Here is a 21,857-nt window from a genome sequence, read left to right as displayed (position 1 = left end):
GTGGACTTCAGGAGACACATTCCTCACTGGGTCCCTGCAAACTAAGAAGAACAGGATGCCGAGTTGGTGACACGAGACTCAAGGCCCCGCTTGGGAACAGACTCCAGATGGGGCGGCTTGGTGGGGAGATCCCACCCCTGCTTAGAAGGAAAGACCTGGTAAGTCCTGGGGGTTGAAGAGATATTTTAAGGTGGGGTGGGGTGCTAGGGGCAGAAGCACCTCCTTTTTGGGAGGAGCTCCCAGCCCAGGCACATTTGGGTGGAGGCTGCCTGACCATCTGCTGGAGACATTCCTCAGGGAATCCCTGCAGCAGGCGGAGGCTGGATGAGGTCCCTTCAAACATGGAGATTCTGTGATTCTAGAATTGGGAAAACAAGACACACACACGTGGAATCTGTAATTATCGAGAGATGCCAGGCAGCATATAATTCTGCCTTAAGTGGCATTGAATGCATGCAGCAGGAATCCTCGAGGGAAGAGCGGAGGGCTTGGAAGCCCAGGGAATACGTGGACCAGGTGGGTCTCAGAGGCCTTGAGGAAGGGAGGGCTGGGGGGAGGAGGAGGAAGGGAGGGCTGGGGGGAGGAGGAGGAAGGGAGGGCTGGGGGGAGGAGGAGGAAGGGAGGACATTCATTTGCTATAGGGAAATTACCTCTAGAGCAAAGGCAGAGAAGTAGAAATTAAGTTAGTTTTTTTTGTTGTTTTTGTCTTTTTTTTGGTACCAGGGATTGAACTCATGACCTCGCACTTGCAAGGCAGGCGCTTATGCTGCTGAGCTAAATCCTCGGCCCTAAGTTAGTATTTTTTGCCTACTTTCTCCTCTTCTTCCGGTTTGACCTGTGGCTTCCTACTCCTGATCTTACTGCTCTGTCATGATCAGAGGGCAGCAGCAGCAATAACAGTTTACAGGGACCTAAAATATGTCAGTCTTTTCTATGAGGTAGGTGGTAAAATCCTCATAAATAAACAGAAGCACCGAGAGGCTAAGGAACTTGCCGAATTGCCATAGAGCTATTAAGAAGCAATTTTGCTGCTCTATTAAGAACCAGTTTCCAGGGGGCGTTACCTGCAGAAATACATATCTAGATATCTTTATTTCCAATGTCTAGGCTTCCAGGTTTAGCAGGGAGGCAGGTGCTAGCCTGGCTTGACTTGGCTTTTCAGGATGTTGGGATTTGGGTGCCAACCAGCCATCCTCTCTCCTAGCAGCTTGTAAACTGGGAGTTGAAATCTCTGGCCCCTTCTGGACTGGGGGAAGGATGGGCCCTTAAATTGGCCTGGCTCCCAGCCCAGCATGGTGGTAAGGATTGGGATGAAGGTGAGGAGAGGAGACATTCCCTGTTCTCTGCTGGACACTGCCTGTGCAGCCCTGGTCCCCTGGGTTTCAAGCACCCACGCCTGGACCTGCTGCAGTGGCTGGAATGTAATTTATCATTTCTTTGAGGGCTGAAAGGGGCCAGACAGGGCTGGGTGTTGGACAGGGGCAAAGATGAAGACTTGATGCAATTTGCAGGCATCTGAAGAACCTGGGAGGCAGATTGAAATGTCACCTCTGTTCTTGAGGGCTGTCTTCCCCTAGCCCTTCCAGTGACAGGAGGAGTTCTGGGGGCCAGGCAGGAGGAAGGTAGAAGTAGAGAGAGCTAGGGACAATTCTGATAGGACCCTCTATGGTCCAACACTGCCTTGCTCCCAGCACACCAGGGGGGCCGTTCAAGAAGACACAGCTGCTTTGAGGGGACTGGCTCCTTCTGGATGGGAAGAGGGGAGGGTTCTGGTTGTCTCCTGCCAAGCCCCAAGTTGTCAGCCTTCCCTCACCTGTCAGTCCCAGGGAAGCTGCCAGTCAGGCCTCTAGCACAGGTCCCAGTGATGAGACAAGCAAGCAGGACAGTGCACGAATTTGAATTAGTACAACCCTGCACAGAGGAATTTAAGGGTGTCTCCGCGTGTCATATCCACCCTGCACCTGAGTGCCACCCCTGGATGTTGGCCATAGCACTACTTGCCTCCATTACCAGTCCCATGTGTATACTGTGGCAGAGGCCCAGGATTGGCAACTGCCAGGAAGCAGGGCCAAGGATCCGAGGTGCCACTGTGCAGTGGAGCTTACGAAGAGCCTGAGCCCAGAGAAGGAGCCACACTGAGAGACTGGATGGGAGGGGCCATGAACAGCATTCGGTTTAATCTCATTTCATAGAGAAGGAAGCCAGGTCCAGAGAAGGCCAGGGCTTATCTCTGCTCTGAGAGGCTGCTACAGAGCCAGCACTAGACCAAATCTGACATGACAGCCCCTGTACCCTGATGAACAGGAGTTTGTTCAGAATACCTGGCACATAAGGTCTGTTTTAGGGATAAAGGAGGGGCTTAAATTCACGGGCCCACACCTCCTAGCACTTATCACCACTTCAGACAGACTTTCCTAGAGCCTGAATAGGAAGTTTCTCAGAATTCCAGCCCAGCCCAAACTCCACTCCCACCCCTGCTTTGCATCAGGCCGTGAGGCCTGGTCCTGACCTGGTTTAGAAAGGCAGGGTGTTCTGGCTATCAGACTGACAGCTGGCTGGCCTGAGAGAGCTGTGTGCCAAAGGGGCCACCTGGGTATGAGGGCAGGACTGTGGGCAGCTGTGCCCAGGCTCCAGATGGTGCAGAAAGCAGCCAAGCCAAGATGGAGGCTGGCAGTGGGAAGGCTCTTGGAATGCCAAGTGCAGCGAGAGGCAGGCACTTGGCCCAAAAAGCCCTGGAGCTCTCACCAGGAGATTGGTTGCCTGGAGAGGGGATGGGACCTGTGTGGGACACGGGGCTTATATTTAACTATCCTGAAGGGTCTTCTCTGGACTATTTATTTATTATTGTTATTAATATTTTGCAGTACCAGAAATCAAACTCAGGACCTTGCACTTGCCAGGCGAGCACTGCACTGCTGAGCCATATCCCTGGCCCTATGCTGGACATTTTGAAAAAGACTCTAGCCCACTGTTTGACCCCCCGATGATGCAATTCTGCCTCCTTGAGCCATGGAGGGCCTGACCTGGCCTCCTCCTGCTGCTGGCTTGGACCCTCAGCCTGAGAGGGCACAGATAGTTGCAGCACCATGAAGGGAGGTGGGAAGCAGAGGTGGGAGCAGGTTCTGGAGGGTGGTGGTCCAAGGTAGGCAGAGCTGGGCTTTTAGGGATTCTGATGGCCCTGAGGCTGCTTCTCAATGAAGGATATTGAGAAGATTTCCCCCCAGAACCTTCTTAATCTAAGCAGTGACTGCAGTCATGTGACAGAGGCTCAGCCTGGCATTTGACTGACCTGCTCAAGGGTGTGGACAGCGTTCTTTTCTCTGACTGCATCCTCTATCTGCTCCAATGGTTCGGTTTGGGGGAACTCAGGGAGGAGAGAGACTGATGGTAGAGAGAAGCCATGGCTGGCCCTTCTCCCCAACCCCGAGATGCTGTGGACAGCACTGTAGGCCTTTCAGCTTACCTACCCTGTCCTCAGTATGGCTTGGCTCAGCTTCCAGCCTGGGCAGGAGGACACTGTTCCAAAGCCAAGTCTCTGGCAAGGGTGTCAAGCTAATCTGTTACCCTCGTCCTCTACCCCTATACAAAAAATTCACTTTTCCAAAACAGACAGGGAGCCTCTAAGGGCCAGGCCAGCCACCCTGCTCCTCTGCAGCCCAGGTTGAGCAGTTGGTTTCTTGGCCTATAGGCCTCAGAGCCCATGTCTGAGAGAAATCTCTAACTCTCAGGCTGTTGGGGTCCTCTGCTCCCAAATTCTCACAGCCCCCATGGCCTCTCTCGCCATCAGCACTGAGTATCCTGTGGTCATGAAGATCTATGGCCCCAGTGTCCAGTACAGAGCCTGGCATATAGGTGCTCAGTTTCTAATTTTAAAACAAACCCATGCCTCAAAACCCCTTATTTAATAATGAGCTGACTGAAGCTGGGCATGGAGGCACGTATGTATAATTCCAGCACTCAGGAGGCTGAGGCAGAATGGTCACTCTGAGCTCAAGGCCAGCCTGGGCTACATAGTAAATTCAAGACGGCCCTGTCTCAAACAAAACAAAACAAAGCAAAGCAAAACAGAGTTGAGTGAGTTTAGGTAATTCTCTTTCCTTGCCTGGGCCTCAGTTTTTTTCACTGTCTAGTAGGTTTGCTGTGTCAGTTCTGCTTCAGGTCCCAGGTGGCTGGCGTAGTGTGGGCAAGAGGACTGAGTTGGGTGGAGGTTTCCAGAACTGCTCCTGGGAGAACCCTAAATCCTGCTCAGTCTGCCTCTCTACCTTTTGCTCTGCCTCTAAATCAGGTGCTGACCCAGTTTTGGCAACCCCATGTTCAGCATGGCCTCAGGCTCTATCTCAGACCATTGGAAACTTCTGCCCCCATGGTGGCGAGGTGGAAGATGGGGCCAATCTGTGCCTTGTTTCCTGACTTCGATCTAGGCCTGTGACAAGCCTTCACCTCAAGGTTGCCTGGTAACAGCTCTCTGCATTCTGATGGAAAAATAAATGTAGCAGCACCAGACCTAGGCCTGTGTAAAGGGCTGGGCATCCAGGGTGCGGCATGGGCTGGACCAGGACAGGGGCAGGCAGAGCTAACATGGCATTTTGCCCCATTATCTGGTGGGCAGCCTCAGGGCTGGCCTCAGTAAGGCCAAGTGGACTTCACTGAGAGTGGTATGCTTGGTGGGCAGGTGAGCCAGCCCAGGGGGGCACCCAGCCTGGCATCTGGCCCCTTTTACCCCCTTTTCTACACCTGCAGCTGGCGCCTTCCGCCCTGTGAGCCGCAGCCGGTGCCACCTCTCATTAGGTGATGATTTTACATTAATTACCTTAATTAAGCGGCGCTGAGTGCTAATGGCTTGAGAGGGGGGTGGCTGTTTCTAATTGCCCTTCTGGTCGGCCCAGAGTGAGGGGCCCAGGGTTTTCAAAATCTCAGCAAACAGTTGAAAAAAGAAAGGAGGAACCCAGCAGGGGTAGAAAAGATGCGTTCCAGGGCCTGGATCACATCTGGCCCTGACTCCCATGAGGGGTGGATGGCTGGAGGCACTGCCTGGGGTCATGCTGCTGGCTTCATGCCCTGATCCAGGGCCTGCAGGAAGCGGTGATGGGTGGGGAAGTGGGGTGGGAGGTGGAAGATGGGCAATTTGCCCTGCTTCTCAGACTCCTGCTCTGCTCCTCCCTACAACCCCTTGCTGAAATCCCCCTTCGAGGTCTTTCAGCTGGGCAGGATGCTCCCTTCTCCACCTGTATGAGTCTTCAGGGCCCAATCAAATGTCCTCTTCTGCTTTCCTTACTCCATATATCTTGGCCCCTGTATTGCAAGGCTCCCCTCAAGGAGCTCATGATCTGACTGGGGAAGTGGATGGTTAAAGACAGATCCCACAGAAGGCAATGATGAAGGCCAAGATGGAGGGTGATGGCCCAGGTTTTAGGGATCAGGAGAGAATGACCAGAGAGGCGGACGCTGAGGTTGAGTCCTAAAGCAGGTGGTGTTAAGATGACTCTTCCAGGCAGAGGGACCAGAGTGTGTAATTGAGACTTGAGGGGAAAGAACGTTTGGCCCATTTGGTTAGCTGAAAGCTGTTCTGTGCAAAGGGGATGTTAAGGTTTAAGTGTCTCAGGCCCAGTGTAGCTCAATGGCACAAGCACCTGTCTGGCAAGCACAAGGTCCTGAGTTCGATTCATAGTACCAATAAATAAATAAATAAATGTTAAGTGTCTCCCGAAGACTTATCTATTGAGGGATTGATCCCCATTGTAGCGATGTTCAGAGATCAGATCTAGAGGAGTGACTGGATCATAAGGACCCTACCCTCAGGAGTGGATTCATTATGATGGATTCATAATTTGATGATATTGTTGGGGGGTGATGGGAACATGAGGTGGGGCCTTGGTGAAGGGAGCGGGTCCTGGGGGAATGGCTCTGGGGGCTGTATTTTCTCTCTGGTTCTTTCCTTCTCTCTCTGCTTCCTGGCTGACATGAAGTGAGCAGCCTTACTTCACCATGCTCTCTGCTATTATGTTTCTGCCTTACTGCAGACCTAAAAGTCATGCAGCCAGTTAACCATAAGCTGAAACCTCTGAGATCATGAGCCAAAATAAATCTTTCCTCCTTTAAACTGTCTTCCTAAGGTATTTGGTCACAGAGACAAAAAGCTGACTAACACAGAGGGAAGTCACAGCAAGGGAAGAAATGGCCAGAGATGTGCCCAGAGGAATGTCCCTGTCTCAGAGCCTCTGGGGAAGTATGGGGGTGCAGGAGTGATTTCATCTGGGAAAAATGATTCCAGCATGAGTGAAGAGGGATAAGAGGGAGCACATGTGGGTGGATGACCAATGAGGTGGCCATTGCATTATTGGAGAAGGAAGATTGGGGGCTGGATCACATGGTGGTTGAGGGGACAGAGGGAGAGAAGTAGGTGAATGGGAGAGTTGAGGAGTGTCATGGTGACAGACCTTGGGGATGAGTGGATGGGACTGTGAAAAGAGAGAGAAGGAAGGGTCAAGGTGACCCTATGCTGCCCAGCTCCAGGGACGCCATGCCCATCTCAATGTGGTAGGTCTACTCCAAGTTTCTGACCTGGACAGAATGGAATGACCAGCAGGTTTCGGGAAACAAAAGGAAGATTTGGGTTAGTGAGGGCTGAGAAGCCTGTGAGACACCTGTGAGAACCTTAGGCTCAGGCCTGTGGCTTCCAAGAGACAGCCTTACTCCCAAGGGAGGGATAAGATGGTCCAGGGGGCTAGAGGCAGACCTGGCTCACCGGCAAGCAGCCATCTCTCTGACAGTGTGGCCAGCACAGAGCTTGGCCCAGAAGAGACACTCAGGGAGAACTTGCTGAAGGAAAGGATGACTGAATCATGGAGGAATGAGGCTCCATGGCCCTCTCAGGCCCAACCAGGTAGCCCTGTGTTTTCTCCACTCAGCTGCAGAATCAGACACAGAGTTTGCACTGGGACTCAGGTGATTTACCCAGCCTCCTGCCTAGCCAAATCGAGAGTCCCCTCCTCAGGCTCTTCTGAGCCCCTGATCAGTCCCGTGGGGGCAGAGGGTAGACTCAGCTTCTCCTCTTGCAGCCCTCTCAGGGCATTGCCAGGTGGGAGCAGTAGGCCTCTCCTTTTCCCAGTGCTCAGCACAGGATCCAAGCATGTTTTAGGCCCATGTCCCAGCCCTGGCCATAGGTGTGCTCACTCAGTTGATGCCCTTACACATCCTCTCTTCTACAGCAGATGCCTTCCTTTCTGGGAAAAGATGTCATATCAGTCCCGGATGCAGGTTACTCACCTTGATCTCCACACCGTAGCCAGGGTAGACAGAGATGTAGTAGAAACAGTCCAGGCCAACGTCAGAGGGTGAGCTGTAGGCTTGGGGGGAGTCCAGAAAGCCCTCGGGGCCAGAGAAATTCCAACTACAAGGGCCTGGGAGGCAGGAAGAAACACAAGGCTAAGCCCTGTTCTGGTGACACAAGACCAGCCAAGCCTAAACCGTGTGTGTGCATGTGTGTGTGTGTGAGTGGTGAAGCCCACTTTGTTATTTCCCTGTTGAAAGAAGGGACACCTTTTGTTGGGCACCTACTGTGTACAATCCTATCTCAGTTCTCAGAAGGCTCAGAAAATGGGCTTTCTTTTCACCACCTTACTGTTGAGGCTGAGAGAAGTTAAATAAAATTTCTAGGGTTGTGTTATATTTGGGAGAAACAGGATTTGAACCCAGGTCTATCTAGTCACAAACCACCTGCCTCCTGAAGGCTTTTCTTGGTGCCTAAAAGAAGGCAAGTTGGTACAGTGTCAGAGACGGGCACATAGGGATCCCGCAGCTCCCACTGCCCCACTTCCAGATCCACAAGCCAGCAGGAAGCTAACCTGGTGGCTGAACTGTGGTGATGGTAGTGGTAATGATGGTGGTGGTGGTCGTGGTCTCCTCATCATCTCCGGAAGCTGTGGAGGTGACGATGGTGCCCTCCATCCCGAGCCCTGTGGTCTGGGACAGGGCCTCTGGAGCCCATGGCCTGCCCATATCTCCGGGACCCTCTTGGGTTGGAGTCCAGGCTCTGCTGGGGGGTGTAGTACTAGGTCTCTCCCCTGGATATAGGGTGGGCACTGCAAGGCTGGGCCCTGGAGGTAGGGGGGCTGTGATATGAAGCACAGGGAGCTCTGACCCTACGCTCCAACGTCCCTCCCTGGACTGGGGCTGGGTGGGTTCTTCGGCCATGGCAGGAGTGGGGCTGGTAAAGACAGGGCGGCTGTCCTGGTTGGTCAAGCGGGGGAGGGGGCTTGGGGTGAAGGGTGTAGGTGGGTCAGGTTGAAAGGGTAGTGCTGGTCTCAGCCCCTCCTCTCCTGTCTCCAGCCCCTCTTGAAGGAATTCCTCCAGCAGTGGATGATGGTTGAGTAGCTTCAGGGTGGGGGCTGTTGTGACGAAGTGGACACCTCGCTCTGGCTGCTCAGGGGTAGGAGCCACTGTCAGCTCCCCATCTGTCTCCTTGATGCCTGTGGCTTGTCCTTCCCCCATGGTTGGAGCTTCTGAGGAGAGTCCTGAAATAACAATGGAGAATCAGATGTTCTGCTATCCCATAGTGAGCAGCATCCCGCCCAGCTAAGGCAGTAGGAAATCTATCTACATTTTGATGGAGAGCCTTAGGGAGTGCGCTCATTGTTGAGAATCATGGAGCTATAAAATTTTAGAGCTAGAATTGAGATGATATCACATACTTCAAGGATGGCACATGAGCTATTCTTTCTCCTCTAGCACCAGAGACAGACATTATTAATCGATCATTGCAGTGTTTCCTGCTGTTCTCAGATTCAGTTTCAGAATCTTCAACAAAGCACTCCAGGCAGCCATGACATGACAAATATTTGCCATCCTCAATGCAGCCAAGGGGCTTATTTTACTAATGAGGAGATAGGCCAGAAAAAGGAAGTGACTTGCTCAAAGTTACACGACCTGCTGAAGACCAAAAATGGCAACCTCAGTAAGACTTCTATGTGTTAGGTGCAGTAGTGCATGCCTGTAATTCCAGCACTCTGGGAAGCTGAGGTAGGAAGATCACAAATTAGAGTCTAACCTGAGCAATATAGTGACTTAGTGAGACCTGTCTCACCATTAAAAAAGAAAAGAAAAGAAATAAAAAGAGTTACATGTAGCTGCTATCATTCACAACAGTGATTTTCCTGCCTGACATTGTGGGCAGAATTCAAATTTATTTCCTGCTCTCAGTGCAATTGCAAGTCATTAGTCTTAGGAGGTATTTCACATATTTTAAACTTTATCTTTTTTAAAATGTCACTTTGGGTAGAATTCAGGACCTTCACACAGAGTTATACCCCCAACCCTCCCAACTTTTTAAAGTTTATTTTTTATTTAGAGACGGTGTTTTGCTGTGTAGTCCAGTCTGGGCTGGCATTTGCTGTGTAGCCCAGATTGGCCTCAAGCTTGTGATCCTCCAGCCTCAGTCTCCTGAGTACTGGGATAACAGTTCTGTACCATCCTATCCAGTTTCCTTTTAGATTTCTAAAAAGCAAAGATGAATTTTCCTACCAGCCTTCAGTAATTCCAACCTTATGCTTGTAATCTAGACATTCTAAGAGGCTGAGGCAAGAGGATTGCAAATTAGAGCCCAGCTGGACAATTTAGCAAGACCCTCTCTGATCCCTAAATTTTTTTAAAGGGCTGGCTATGTGGCTCAATGGGTAGGCCCTGGGTTCAATCCTCAGAACCTCAACAATAACAAATCAAAATATATTGATTAAGCTAAAATTTATTACTAGGTAAATGCTACCACATCCAGCTGAGCTTTTATTTTAGATTTCCTCATGGATGTATAACTTTTTTTATTAGGATCACAAGAGATCCCATTCCTCTTTTTCTTTCTTTCTTTTTTGCTTTAGGAGGTCTTGCTATATAGTCCAGGCTAGCCTTAAACTTGTGGTGATCCTCCTGCCTCAACCTCCTGAGTGCTGGGATTACAGGTGTGCACCTCCACACCTAGTATGAGATCCCATTTCTCTTCCTTCACAGAAAGTCATTTCTTATTTCCTCCTGATTTGATGGTCCTTCCAGAACAGTAAAGTGGCAAGAGCGATGAGAGCCAAGTTCTAGAGCTGGGCTGATGAGGCTTCAGCTCCCAAATCCATCATTCTGTGTCCTCAAGCAAGTAGCATAAACTCCCCAAGCCTTAACTTTCCCATCTGTAATATGGGATTTCTTTTTTATGACTGACCAAGATAATGCTACTTCTCTTCTCCATTCATTCTGTCTCCTTGAATTCCTTTTTATCTTTCTTATGATGCTAATCCAGGTCCTTCTAGGACAGTGTCTGAAACAGGACTAGAAGGGACATCTGGCATGCTGCCCGCTCCCCTTCATGGTAGACACTGCTGATCAGTTTTGGTTATTTCTTACTGAGGTCACATGGGACTTCAGAATCCTCCTCAAAATGGTTATCCAGGTAGCTACTACCCATCACTTAGCCTAAGAAGAAGCTTATTTGCTATCTTTGGTCAGAGGCACAGTCTGCTCTTGTGTTGTTATGTTGACTTATTCAACTATATAACTAGAGAGATAATACCTATTCTGCTTGTGGCCCACTAGGTTCCCTAAGTCCTTAAACTGCCATGATAAGGTCAACGGATGCCAAATTCAGTTCATCTAGAATTTTACCAACTCTGAGAAGGCTGGGAGAATATTCCCGATTCCTACAGTCCTCAAAATGGCTGCTTCAGGACTAGAAAGGAAGTATAGTCAGGGTGAGATAACATAGTTTGCAAGGAGAAGGTCGGTCTTCTTGCAAGTCTGGTGGTGGGGCTGTCATTCTGCAAGCTCACACCCACCCCGTGGATTGGCAGGCGTGAGGAAGTGCCAGATGGCCTACATTCTGTTCAGGAGACCAGAGCAGCTATGATGTGTCAGACAAATGGGAGGAGGGAAATTGGGGTTGGGGGGGGTGGGCACAGGCTGGAGTATTCTCCATTCCCCTGGATCAGGGAGGCCTGGGCAACCCAAAGCCTTGAGAAACCAGGACTAGTTGTTATCTCCTGAAATGTTCACTAAAGTATCCCATCTGTGCCCTGACATTCGTGCCAGGCTCTGATATCCAAACTAGATGCCTGGCCAGGCTCGTACCCCCCAGAGCAGATGGTCTGAGACCTCCCAGTGTCTTCCATCAGTGATGGAGGAGCCAGGCGGTACCTATGATATGCCAGGACAAGGGTATTCTCTTTGCCTAACCCCCAGATGTCACTCAGTCTGCCAGGTGAGCCGAGCTGATTTAAGTATGGCACAAGAAGAAGAGACTTTCTTATCGCAAAGACTGGAGCCCCTGGAGCTGTACATGGCTTATGGATCCTTTTCTAGGACTGTCCAATAAGGGAGACAGCCCACAGCTCCCAGGGTGGGTACCTGTGGAACCCTGCGGGGAGGGGAAGTGCAGAGATCTTTTGACTTGGGAAGTGACCAGCGCCGGCAGGCATACTCTCTTGCCAGCAGCCAGGTGGGTGCTGGGCAATGGAGCAGAGCTAATGGGTACCTCCCTGTCACTGTCGATTGCACTGATTGTGTTATCTGGGAGGACTGAGCACTTGGTTAAATGGGATTGAGATAGCATATCAAGCTAGCAAATTGATTCCAAAATCAGCTGCCACTTGGTTCCAAGGGTGCCACCCATTGTCAAAGAAGGTAAGATAATCTCTGGGTGATAAACCACTTTGGTGGGAGGGCATCTCCAGATTCCCTGGTTGACTGTCAAAGGCCTGGAGCACTGTCACATACATGGCTGTTAGGTTTCCAGGGCCATAACTAAGAGGTCAGGGACGACTCTCTGACTGGCTGAGTTAGAGATACAGGAACTAGCAGAAGGAGGTGTTGGGGGCCAGATACCCAGGCTCACCAGACACCGGCTGTGTCAGGCTCTTCCCAGACCTAATATTATTTAATTGACACTGCAACTCTAGGAGATAAAAATATTCCTGCTTTACAAAGGACCTGGGCCTGGAGGAGAGGTAAGAGGAGAACATATTCGAAATCTTGCAGTGCTGAAGCAGACCTCAGCCTATGTCCATCTAGCTTCAAAGCCCCCAGTCTTCCCAGGCCAGGCTGCCTCATGGCAGGAAGAGACTGGAGCTGGCCAGCAGTGAACACACCAGCCAGTTGAGGAAACTGTGGTTACGGTGAGAAGGGGCTCAGCCAAGGTTTCTGCAGATTGGAAGTGGAGCTGGCAGGACAGCTCCTGACCTGTGGACTTGGGTTGAGGCTGGGCTGAACCAGACCCTCAAGAAATGTCTTGAGGGGCTGGGGATTTAGCTCAGTGGCATAAGCGCCTGCCTTGCAAGCAGGCAGTCTTGAGTTCGATCCCCGGTACTGATAAAAAAGAAAAAGACAAAAAAAAAAAAAAAAAAAAAAAAGAAAAAAAGAAAAAAGAAATGTCTTGGCTGGGACTCTGGGAACCTCCATTCCATGCCAAACCACATCTGAACCTGGGACCCAAACTAAAGCTCCAACACTGACTGCTCTGTAGGCCCAGGCCAAAGTCACACAGACCTGGAATTAAGTTTCAGCTCTGCCACTTGAAATCACAGGAGTCTGGGCCTAGCACATCTTTAGAGCCTTTGCTTCCTCTGACTGCTCTAAACAGCAGTGTCCTGGGAGGGGCTGGGGCAGAGCCCCACTGAGGGCAGCCCCTGTCAGGGCAACCAGGAAGTAGGCCTGTAGGATAGGGAGGTGCTGGTCTCTAAGGAAAGGTCTGGCCTCTCTGGGGGACAAATTCCCTATGGAGTGACCATGTGTGTGTGACCCTGAAGTGTGTCATCTATAAATAAGGATGACCCTGATCATATAAGCAGTAACACCAATTCCCTGCATGCCTGTGCAGGCCAAAGCTCTTCCACAAAATAGATTCTCATTATTCCCACCTGCCCAGCCCACTGGTAGCCTATCCAGAAAGGTGCTGCAGAGCAACTCTGGACAGGGTGTGGGAAACACTATTTAGCACCCCTCCCTCCACCCTCCCATCTAGGTGGAGGATGCCCAGGAGCTTCCCTGAAACCCGGGTGCCTGGTGTGGCCCGCCACTGCCCTGGCTCTCCCCCCGCATTAGCTCTTAAGCTATGCAAATAGACATCGGAGGGAGCCCTGTTTAAAGTATTTAGAGGAAATGAAAAAAGGCTTTCATCGGCACTAATGAGCCATTCAGGATGCCTCCCCGGTGGATTCTCTCCGGCTCCCGCCTCCCAGCCCTCGCCTCTCCCTTGTCGCCCCTCTTGGGATTGGAGGCCCCGCCCCCAGCCCCACACTGGTCTGCTAGGGATGGCTGCCTACCCGGCCCCTCCTCCCCAGGGCCCAGCTTAGTCAGGGTACCGACAGGTCTCTGTGTCTCATCCTAGGTAGTTCTGATCAGGAGGGGGTGAAAGCCCAGACTCTGCTTAAGGAAAGCAAAAGGCTGCATCTTCTACCATCAGCCAGGTATTTGTTATGCTATTTTACAGATGTATAAATCGAGGCTCAGAGAGACCTAGGACATGCCTGTTGGGTCTATGTCCCAGACAATATAGTACCACCCCAGGACTCCTAGGTCTCAGTGCTATTGCTTCTGCAGGTGTTTCCTACCAGCCAGCCAGTTGGAAAGCCTAGGATTCCAACTCCAAATCTGTGCTTCACTGGCACATGACCTGTCTCCTCGAGAAGCTACCCTGGGTTGGGGAGAGCTCCCACCTGCCAGAGCCACGCTAACCCATCCCCACCTTTTCTCTGTAAGTATGGGCAGGGCTGCCTGTCACTCTGGTAGCCACTGAGGAGCTGAAGAGGTGCAGCTGAACCAGTGTCCCCCTTCTAGAGCTTGCCCTCAGCGGCAGGTACAGGGTGGGTAACAGGAGGGCTCCTAGAGTTCTGGGATGAGTTTAGACTTGATCCCTGCCTTATGCAGCACCAACTCAGCTTGGTGGAGAGGGACGGTAGCATGAGGGAACAGGGAAGCCTAGTGGATACCGAAGGCAGGGGGCCCACTACCCTGGGTTCCAGGGGTTAAGCTGGCCCAGCATTGGGAGAATGAGAATTTAATGGGATCCATTTATTATCCCATAAAAATTAATGAGTTTATTCTGGAGGTTTCTTGGCCTCTTTCAAGTTTTAATAGGGGATTAGTGAGGTCCTGGCTCCTGCAGACCCCTATTATCCCAAAGCCCAAGAGAGGAAAGAGGCCCCTAGGGGTAAAAGGAGCCCCTCTTCCTCATATCCAGCCACAGTTTGGTCTCTATTCTGACAGTCCCCCTGGCCCAGCCCCGGTCCTGTGCTGAGGAGCCTCAGCTAGAGGCTGGCAGGACGATAGAAAGCTCCTGAGGTCTGAGGTCTAGGTCTAGAGGCTTTGGAGTCTATGTGCTACAGAAATAATTCTTCCCAATGTCCAGCATCTGAGCTAAGTTTGCTGCTCACTGCTTGCATTGACAAGGAAGACAATTAACCCCTATGCTACAAATGGGGAGACTGAGGGTCAGGGTTCAAGTGTGGCTTCTCAAAGCCACCTAGAAGCTATGGGAGAGCCAAAATGGACACATTCTGCCTCTTGTAGTCTGGTAATGAGCACCAGGAAGTGGTGCTGGTGACAGCTGCTGTCTACTTCCCTGGGTTCACTGTATGCTGACCATGCGCTCAGCACCCTTGTATATAATTTCTCAATCTCACTTCTATGAGATCCATGTTAGTGTCCCAAGAAATGAAGACTAGGGAGCCCAGAATAGTTAAGTAACTTGTCGGTTACACAGCTAACAAGTGGCAGAGCCTGAGACTAGAACTCATAATTTGGCTCTGTTCTCTGCTCCTTCTGGCTTTTGGCTTTAGCCCTGGGCCTCCTATGTCCCCACCAGCCTAGATGTCTGTGGCTATCTAAGGCATTTATACAGGGAGCCATGCATCTTCTGGTGATGGGGAAGGAGTCTGGCTGGTGTCCTGGAGGGGCAGCTATTGGGGTGGATACAGAGCTACACTCCAAGGGACCTTTTTGCTGCCAGAACAGGTGCTTTCCCCTTCGCCCCAACTGCTCACATGGTTCCGTCCCCTTGCTGACTTTCTTTTCCTTATCTCTTCAAAGTCTCCTTTGTCTTTCAGGTCCAGCTTCTGACTCTCTGTGGGAGAGCCATTCCTGCCTGACCTTCATGTGACCACGGTAGGGGGAGCGGTAGTTCCTGATGAGAATCTCTTTTCTCATATCTCTACCCACAAATGTCGACTCCTGGTGCTTGGCTCAGTGAAGTGTGGCTTCTGGGCAGATGGGTTTCTAAAATCAAGTTCTGCCTCTCTTCACACTCAGCAGACACCCTGTTCCCCAAAGCACTTGGCTCTGGGTGAGCAGGGGTGGGCAGGGGCAGGACCTGAAATGAGATGCTGGGCAGCCAACCCTTGGTAGTGCCCCAGCACAGCCCCAACTGGCAATTGATAAGGAGGAGGAAAGGTCTGCCAGAGTAAGCTGGTAAGTCCACCACCCTAGACTACCCTTTCTGCCCTTATCAGTGACCATGCTTTTCACACTTACTCACTACTACTGGTAGTTTAGTCAAGTCTGGATTTTTGTCTGGTCTGACTATATAGCCTAGGCTGGCCTTGAACTCACTTCCTCTGCCTCTGTCTCCTGAGTGCTGGATTATGGCATACATTACTATGCCCAGCTCCAGTCTGGATATCAAATAGGAATGGGGGTGCTTCTCTTTGGCTAGGCTCCAGGGGTTGGCTGGTCATTGGAACCTGAGCCATTGTTGTCTTTGCCTTTTCCTATGTGGGCATGTCATTCCCCTCACTTCCCCAGGAGGAAACTGGATCCAGAGCGTTTTCCCAGGTCATAGCAACCTAGGGCAGGGCTGGGGCTCAGGGTGTGGGAACTGGGAAGGCACTTGACCCAACTGCTCCAAAGAGCGAGCCTTGCAATGTTTAACATCTGTGGAACAGACAGACTTACCTCCAGGGACAGAGAGCATATTGCCTCTTGAGTGGTGAGAGGTGGCTACTTGCCCTACTTCCCAGTGAGGATGAGTGAACCTGCGCTTCACCATCCCCAGGTCTTATTGCCAAGCAGGGGGAGCAGGTAGAGGCAGTGGGCTCCAACCAGGGGTCAGACCACCCTATCCAGGTCCTTCCCCTATTGTAATCCCAGTATTAAATATTGTAATCCAAGTATTATAATCTTCCTCACAGTTTGGAAAGTTACATTTGTAATCTTGTTGAAACACTATTGGAATCCTGACAAGTCAATTCCAATCTACCATCTCCAATGCAACCCAAGGTGAGAGTAAAGACACCAAGACATAGTCAAGGTTAAGGGCAGCCAAAAGGTCATAAACCCTATTCAAGTGAGGATATACAAACAAAGGCCTTAATCTAAGGCCTTTCTCCAAATTTATTTATTTAGACTTATTTATTTATTTATTTCTCCGAATTTATTATCTTGTGAAGAAGGGAGTGGTTCAAGGATGAGTGATAGGGAAGATGATGGGAACTCTGGCCCTAAATCAAGGCCATCAGTTTCCTGACACTGTTGGTTTCAAATAGGAGCCTAAAGAGATGTCTTTCTATGGTCTGTTGGCCATTTCAGAACTTGGGCAGTGAAATGGTCAATTCATTAGAAAGAAACAGCTTGAAGCAACCCCTCCAACGCAGCTGCTCTGAACATGGTAGGCTCCAGTGGTCCAGGACAGGAACCACCGATGTTTACTGGGACCTGAGCCATGCTGGGACCTGGAGGGTTGGGAAACCAAGCAACCCCTCTCTCCCTGCCTGTTTTGTTTTGTTGAACTTCAATATACATGAAAGTATGAATAGCTAATTTGAAGAGAACGAGAGACACTATGACAGCCATTAGTGACTTCCCTATTGTCTGGTTTTGAAGACCTAAATTGCCTTCCTCATTCTGTTCGGATCAGTTTTACACTATGTTATTTTGTATGAATTCTCTGTATGTAAAGATATGGACAACTATTTGGAAGAAAACAAGAGACAATATGATTGACAGTGAAGATCTCAGGTCGTCTAGCTTTGAAATTTGTATCTCCTACATTGCTTTCTTATGTCCTATTTGGTTCTGTTTTGTTGTATTTAATTTTATCCCCTTTAAAAAAAAGAAAAAAAGATGGTGGGAACTATGTTTGTAACTTGAGCTGGCTAGCCAGGTAAGAAGAAAAGCATCTTTGTAATATGTATGGAGATATACAGAAAGACCAGTCTGCATAACTAGACTGGGATAGTATATGAATGAATTTAGGAGCTCATTGCTTCAGTTTCCAATATGTAATCTTTTGTGCCCTGAGTAGTTATAACCTCTTATTTGAGGCTCCACCAGCTGACATTCCTGGAGCTGAATGGCTCTGCCATCCTGCTGTACTTCAATCTTTTACAGAGAGTGCTATGTGAGGAAACAGGGAACTGTCAGGTTGGCCTCTGGGATTCCATACCAGTACCTAGCTAGCCTTATTTGCATCACTCAGAGCCAACGAAAGGGAGAAGGGAATACCATAGCCAGCTCTGTACATATCAGTATATGGAATTTAACTAATGTTGTAGCAGTTGTTCTGTATTCAAGGAGTGGTGCTCAAATTGTCTCCTACTCTGCCCCCATAAGCCAAGTTCATCTGTAAAACCACTTCCCCAGCCTGAGACTCCATGAGAGAAAGTATCTAAAAGTCCTGCCTGCTCTTACATTCCATAATGCAGTGACCCATGAGAGTTTCTATGAATAAAAATATTTAAAGCTACTGTTTACTGAGCATTTCCCACATGTCTGGCAACATGCTTTATCAGATTAACTGACTCTCCACTATGGGAGCTCAATGAGATACCTTTATTACCCATCTTACAGATGAGGAAACTGGGGCCAAGGGAAGTGCATTTCCCAAGTTTACCAGTTGAGATGTGTCAGCTTCAACCCTGGGTTGTCTAATGCTAGAGTAGTATGCAATAGAACCTCTTGTGATGATGCAAAATGTTTTTATTTTTATTTATTTATCATTTTGGTACTGAGAATCAAATTCAAGACCTCATACTTGCCAAGCAGATGCTGTGCTGCTCTGCTATATCTCTAACCTGCAAAATGCTTTTTTTTTTTTTTGTCTTTTTGAGATGGTCTTGCTACGCAGTCCAGGTTGGCCTTGGGCTCACTTTGTGGCCCAAGCTAGCTTCACACTTGCAACGACTGGCCTGCCTCAGCCTCCCAAATGCTGGGATTACAGGAGTGTGCCACCATGCCTGACAGCAAAATGCTTTTATATTTGTGTGTTCAGTATGGTAACTAGGGGATTGGGAGTGTGGCTCAGTGATAGGGTGCCTGCCTAGCATGCATAAAGCCCTACATTTAATCCCCAGAACCAACCAACCAACCAACCAACCAACCAAACAAACAAACAAAAGAACATAGTAGCCACGCATGGCTCTAGATTGCTTGGAATGTGGCAAATGAAGAAATGAATTTCAACTCTATATCATGTCAGTAAATTTAGCAAAGTCAGAAAGGTAAGTAGCCACGTTTGCGTAGTGATTATCAGTAGGAAGTATAGCTTACAACCTGACCTTTTCATCCCTACAGTATTCCCTTCCCCTCAGAGGGAAGAGCCTAAGATAGGGGTCCTTGAAAAGCACTAACATGGGGTATCTGCTTCTCTTCTTTTAGGACTGAGAAAATGGGACTGGGATTGGGCAGGTGGAGGCGACAAAGAACCTTAGGACTTCTTCATATTTTTCACAAAAACCTCAGGAACACTAAGCCTGTCTGCCACTCACTCTCCAAGGAGGGTCGGGTCAGTGTCTCCCACCACTCAGATTCTTTGCCTCCCAGCACTGACTGGGCACAGGTGTTATCCATGTTGGATATTTGATGGGTAATTTGGAAGCTCGAGCTGAGCCAGTAAGGAAGACCTGGACATCATGAGTGGAAGACCGCCAGGAACATTTGGCCTCTTGTGATCTGGCCTCATGTGATTTGGCCCAGGATGGGGCTTTGGACATGTGCTTGTTCTGTGGGAATGCCTCCTGTGCTATGTGGACTTGTGCCTCCCTCACGGCCCCATCAGTGACAGAAGGCAGGATATCCGGTCCAGCCTCTGGCCAAGGCTCCTGGGGCAGTCCCAGAGCAGCTGTCTGGGCGGTTCACTTACATTTACTGAGTGCCAGCTATGGGTTAGACATGTCCATCCTCAAGATCTGTCTTCTACACAGAATGGTTGCCCTTTGCTTAGAATTAATAGTACATGGGAGGAAACTGAGACTGAGAGGCAAAGTGAATCATCCCAGTTTAATCAGAGGAAATGTGGCAAATAAAAAGTCTGAGCCAGGTCTGTCTGTGATCCACAGCCTGTGATCAAAATTTCTTTTTCTTTTCTTTAAAAAAATTCAAACTGGGAATTGAACTCAGGGAGCACTGAACTACAGCCCGAGCCCTTTTATATTTTTAATTTTGAGCCCAGACTTGGTTCAGATTTTCAGTCTTCCTGCCTCTGCCTCCCAAGTGGCTGAGATTACAAGTATGAGCTCCCATACCAGCTTGGATGAAAATTTCTACTGCATTGCTTTCTGCTTGGGTGTGCATGTGTGAGAATGTGTCTGAATGCAGGCAGACACAGGCATGAGTCTGTGTGTATGTGTGTGTATATACACGGAGGTACCTACATGGGCTACAAATCATTACCATTTGCCCTTGATCATACTCTGGAACCTGGAGCTCAGTAACACCCAAGCTCCCAGAAGAAGGGGTGTATTTCCCACACTAACTAACGTGCTCCCTTCTTTTCACTCTGTCCTCTTCTTGCACCCTTAACCTGAGCCTTCTTAGGCCCATCTGCCCTGGACAGCTCCTTAGCCTCTGAGGGGGTAGGACACTGCTCTGGGATGTACCTGAGCCAGCCCTCTTCACCCTGTTGTCCCCTCCCTTCTATGAGGCTGGGACCCAGGGGCCCAGGGTAGAGGGAGCTCCCAGCTAACTGCCACGTTCTCTGCTTTCCAATTTAAAATCTAATACGGTCTTGCCACTGCAGAGCTGGGGCCTGGAGAGGTGATTAATGAGGTCTCTGCCACAGCATCACCTGCTGCGCTCTGCACCTTCCCCTGCAGCCTTCTGTCCCCTCTCCTGTCTGGCTGCTGGCCCTAGGGACCCAGAGGACCCTAGCCCTGCCTGTCCACAGTTCTTGGGGTTAGGCAGGTCGCACATGCTGGGGGCCTGGAGTATAGTATAAGGGAAAGACTGTGCCAGTCCTGGAAAGTAGGGGTCATAGAATTGGCCCCACCCCCAGGAGCATGCAGGAAGGAATGGGGGGAACAGCAGGGGTCCCCTTGCCAACATCTCCTTCAGTCTGATCCACTGTATCTCACTTTGATTCCCCCATTTCAGTGGCCAGAGAGGGAGTCTAGGTAGGCTTGGAGGTGGGTGCTGGTCTCCTTTCCTCATGGTAGAGGTTTCTATCCATTAGCTCTTTCTGTTCATCTGTACCCCCAGACCACAACTCCTGCCTGCTATGCTAGAAGAGCTACTCTCTGGACCCAGGATGGAGGTGCTCAGGTCACAGCCCTCCCCCTGGTGCCAGTCCCTCTCACCGCCAAGTCAGCAGCAAAGAGCGTATTTCTCTGAATGGCAAACTTTGGAAATGTCAGAAGAACAAGGAAGGCTGCAGAGGCAGAAACTGCATTCACCCTAGAACCAGGTCAGCCCAGCACAGTGGTGAAGTTAGGGAACCAGACAGAGACTGATGTAGGGAGGAACAGTGATCGCCTTCATGCTCTGTCCCCTGCTCAGCTCCACACAGTCACCAAAGATCGATAGTCCCTTCTAGCCACGAAGCCCAGCAAGACAGGGCCATAAGGTGTCAGGGTTGCAGAGCAGATATCTGTCTGGGCCCCAGACTAGCATCTCTGGGCTGTTGCCCTTTTCCAAGTTCCACTTTGATGTTCAAAAGCCAACTCATTCCCAGCATGTGTGTCCACTTCTGAGCTGAATAACCAGCTTGGTAGTCCCAAGATCTCATGGCCTTTGGGTCAGATAAAGAGACAGGAGGGCCAACTTCACCTCCCTGACTTTGTTATCTTTGCTCCCTGGCTTTTTTGTCTGCTGCATCAGAGAAGAGATAGATCGGAGGAATTTGGCTGGGGTTGGAGAGGTGCTGGGCCCAGATATCTGGGCTACTGTGGTCCTTAATGCTGAGGTAGACTCTGGCTATTCTCTACTTTGCAGGTATGTTTGTTCTTAGCTGGAAAGCTGGAAAGTCACATGAACCTTACGTCCAGTGTGTCAGCTGTGCCACTGACAAACCGTGCAACTTTGGGCTTGTCCTGCTCTCTCTGGGCCTTTCTGGTTTTACAAACAACACTTGACTCCTGACTTCTTAAGAGTGTTTGGGTGGGTAGGATGAGGTATTGACTCTTCTATTATCAGTAGCCAACTCTAGGGGCCAGTGGAGACTCCTGGGGAGTAGGGATGGAAGTGGAGGGTCCTTGGCAGGGTGGGGGATTGTGCTCTGTTGTGTGCACTGGAGCCCATCTCATCTCCACCCATTGGTCAGTTTTTGCTGAGCACTGGAAGACTAGGTTATACGTATTCATACCCATGTGAGCATACTCGTGTGCATGTTTGAATGTATTTGTGCAAGTGTGTATATGTGCCAATATGAACATGCATACATGCATTATCTGTGGGCATGCATACTCTTGAGTCTTCCTGTATGAATATTCATATGTATTTGTACATGTGTGAGTGTGCTAATGTGAATATACGTGTGTGAGTGTGCACATATGGCTATCATGTGGGCATGTAGCATGTTTCTTTTTCTTTTTTTTTTTTTTTTTTAACTTTTTATCGGTACCAGGGATCGAACTCACGACCGCCTGCTTGCAAGGCAGGTGCTTATGCCGCTGAGCTAAATC

The 21,857-nt window shown here is 49.9% G+C and overlaps 1 protein-coding gene, 1 long non-coding RNA gene and 1 other non-coding gene across 6 annotated transcripts in view; 2 read left to right on the top strand and 1 right to left on the bottom strand.

Annotated features, from left to right (window-relative positions):
* Sez6 (seizure related 6 homolog) overlaps positions 1–21,857 on the bottom strand; it is a 47,248-nt gene that overhangs the window by 14,966 nt on the left and 10,425 nt on the right. For all 4 annotated transcript variants that reach the window (XM_063251153.1, XM_005003569.4, XM_003469710.5 and 1 more), the window contains exons 2-3: positions 7,845–8,513; positions 7,267–7,400 (exon numbers count right to left, since the gene is read on the bottom strand). In XM_063251153.1, the coding sequence (XP_063107223.1) occupies positions 7,267–7,400; positions 7,845–8,513 (803 nt within the window). The remainder of the gene's footprint in view (positions 1–7,266; positions 7,401–7,844; positions 8,514–21,857) is intronic.
* Positions 185–20,072, top strand: LOC106027651 (uncharacterized). Its single transcript, XR_001201215.3, has 5 exons — positions 185–516; positions 724–792; positions 2,865–13,723; positions 15,075–15,132; positions 18,619–20,072. It is a non-coding gene; the product is annotated as an uncharacterized LOC106027651 (long non-coding RNA).
* LOC111756778 (small nucleolar RNA SNORA2/SNORA34 family) lies at positions 16,458–16,594 on the top strand. Its single transcript, XR_002791196.1, has one exon. It is a non-coding gene; the product is annotated as a small nucleolar RNA SNORA2/SNORA34 family (small nucleolar RNA).

This window comes from Cavia porcellus, unplaced genomic scaffold (assembly GCF_034190915.1).
Source record: "Cavia porcellus strain 051 isolate PalLab524CR breed Dunkin Hartley unplaced genomic scaffold, mCavPor4.1 scaffold_6, whole genome shotgun sequence".
NCBI lineage: Eukaryota > Metazoa > Chordata > Mammalia > Rodentia > Caviidae > Cavia > Cavia porcellus.
Note: the sequence above shows the minus strand (reverse complement) of the source record. Positions and strands in the feature narration are given on the sequence as shown.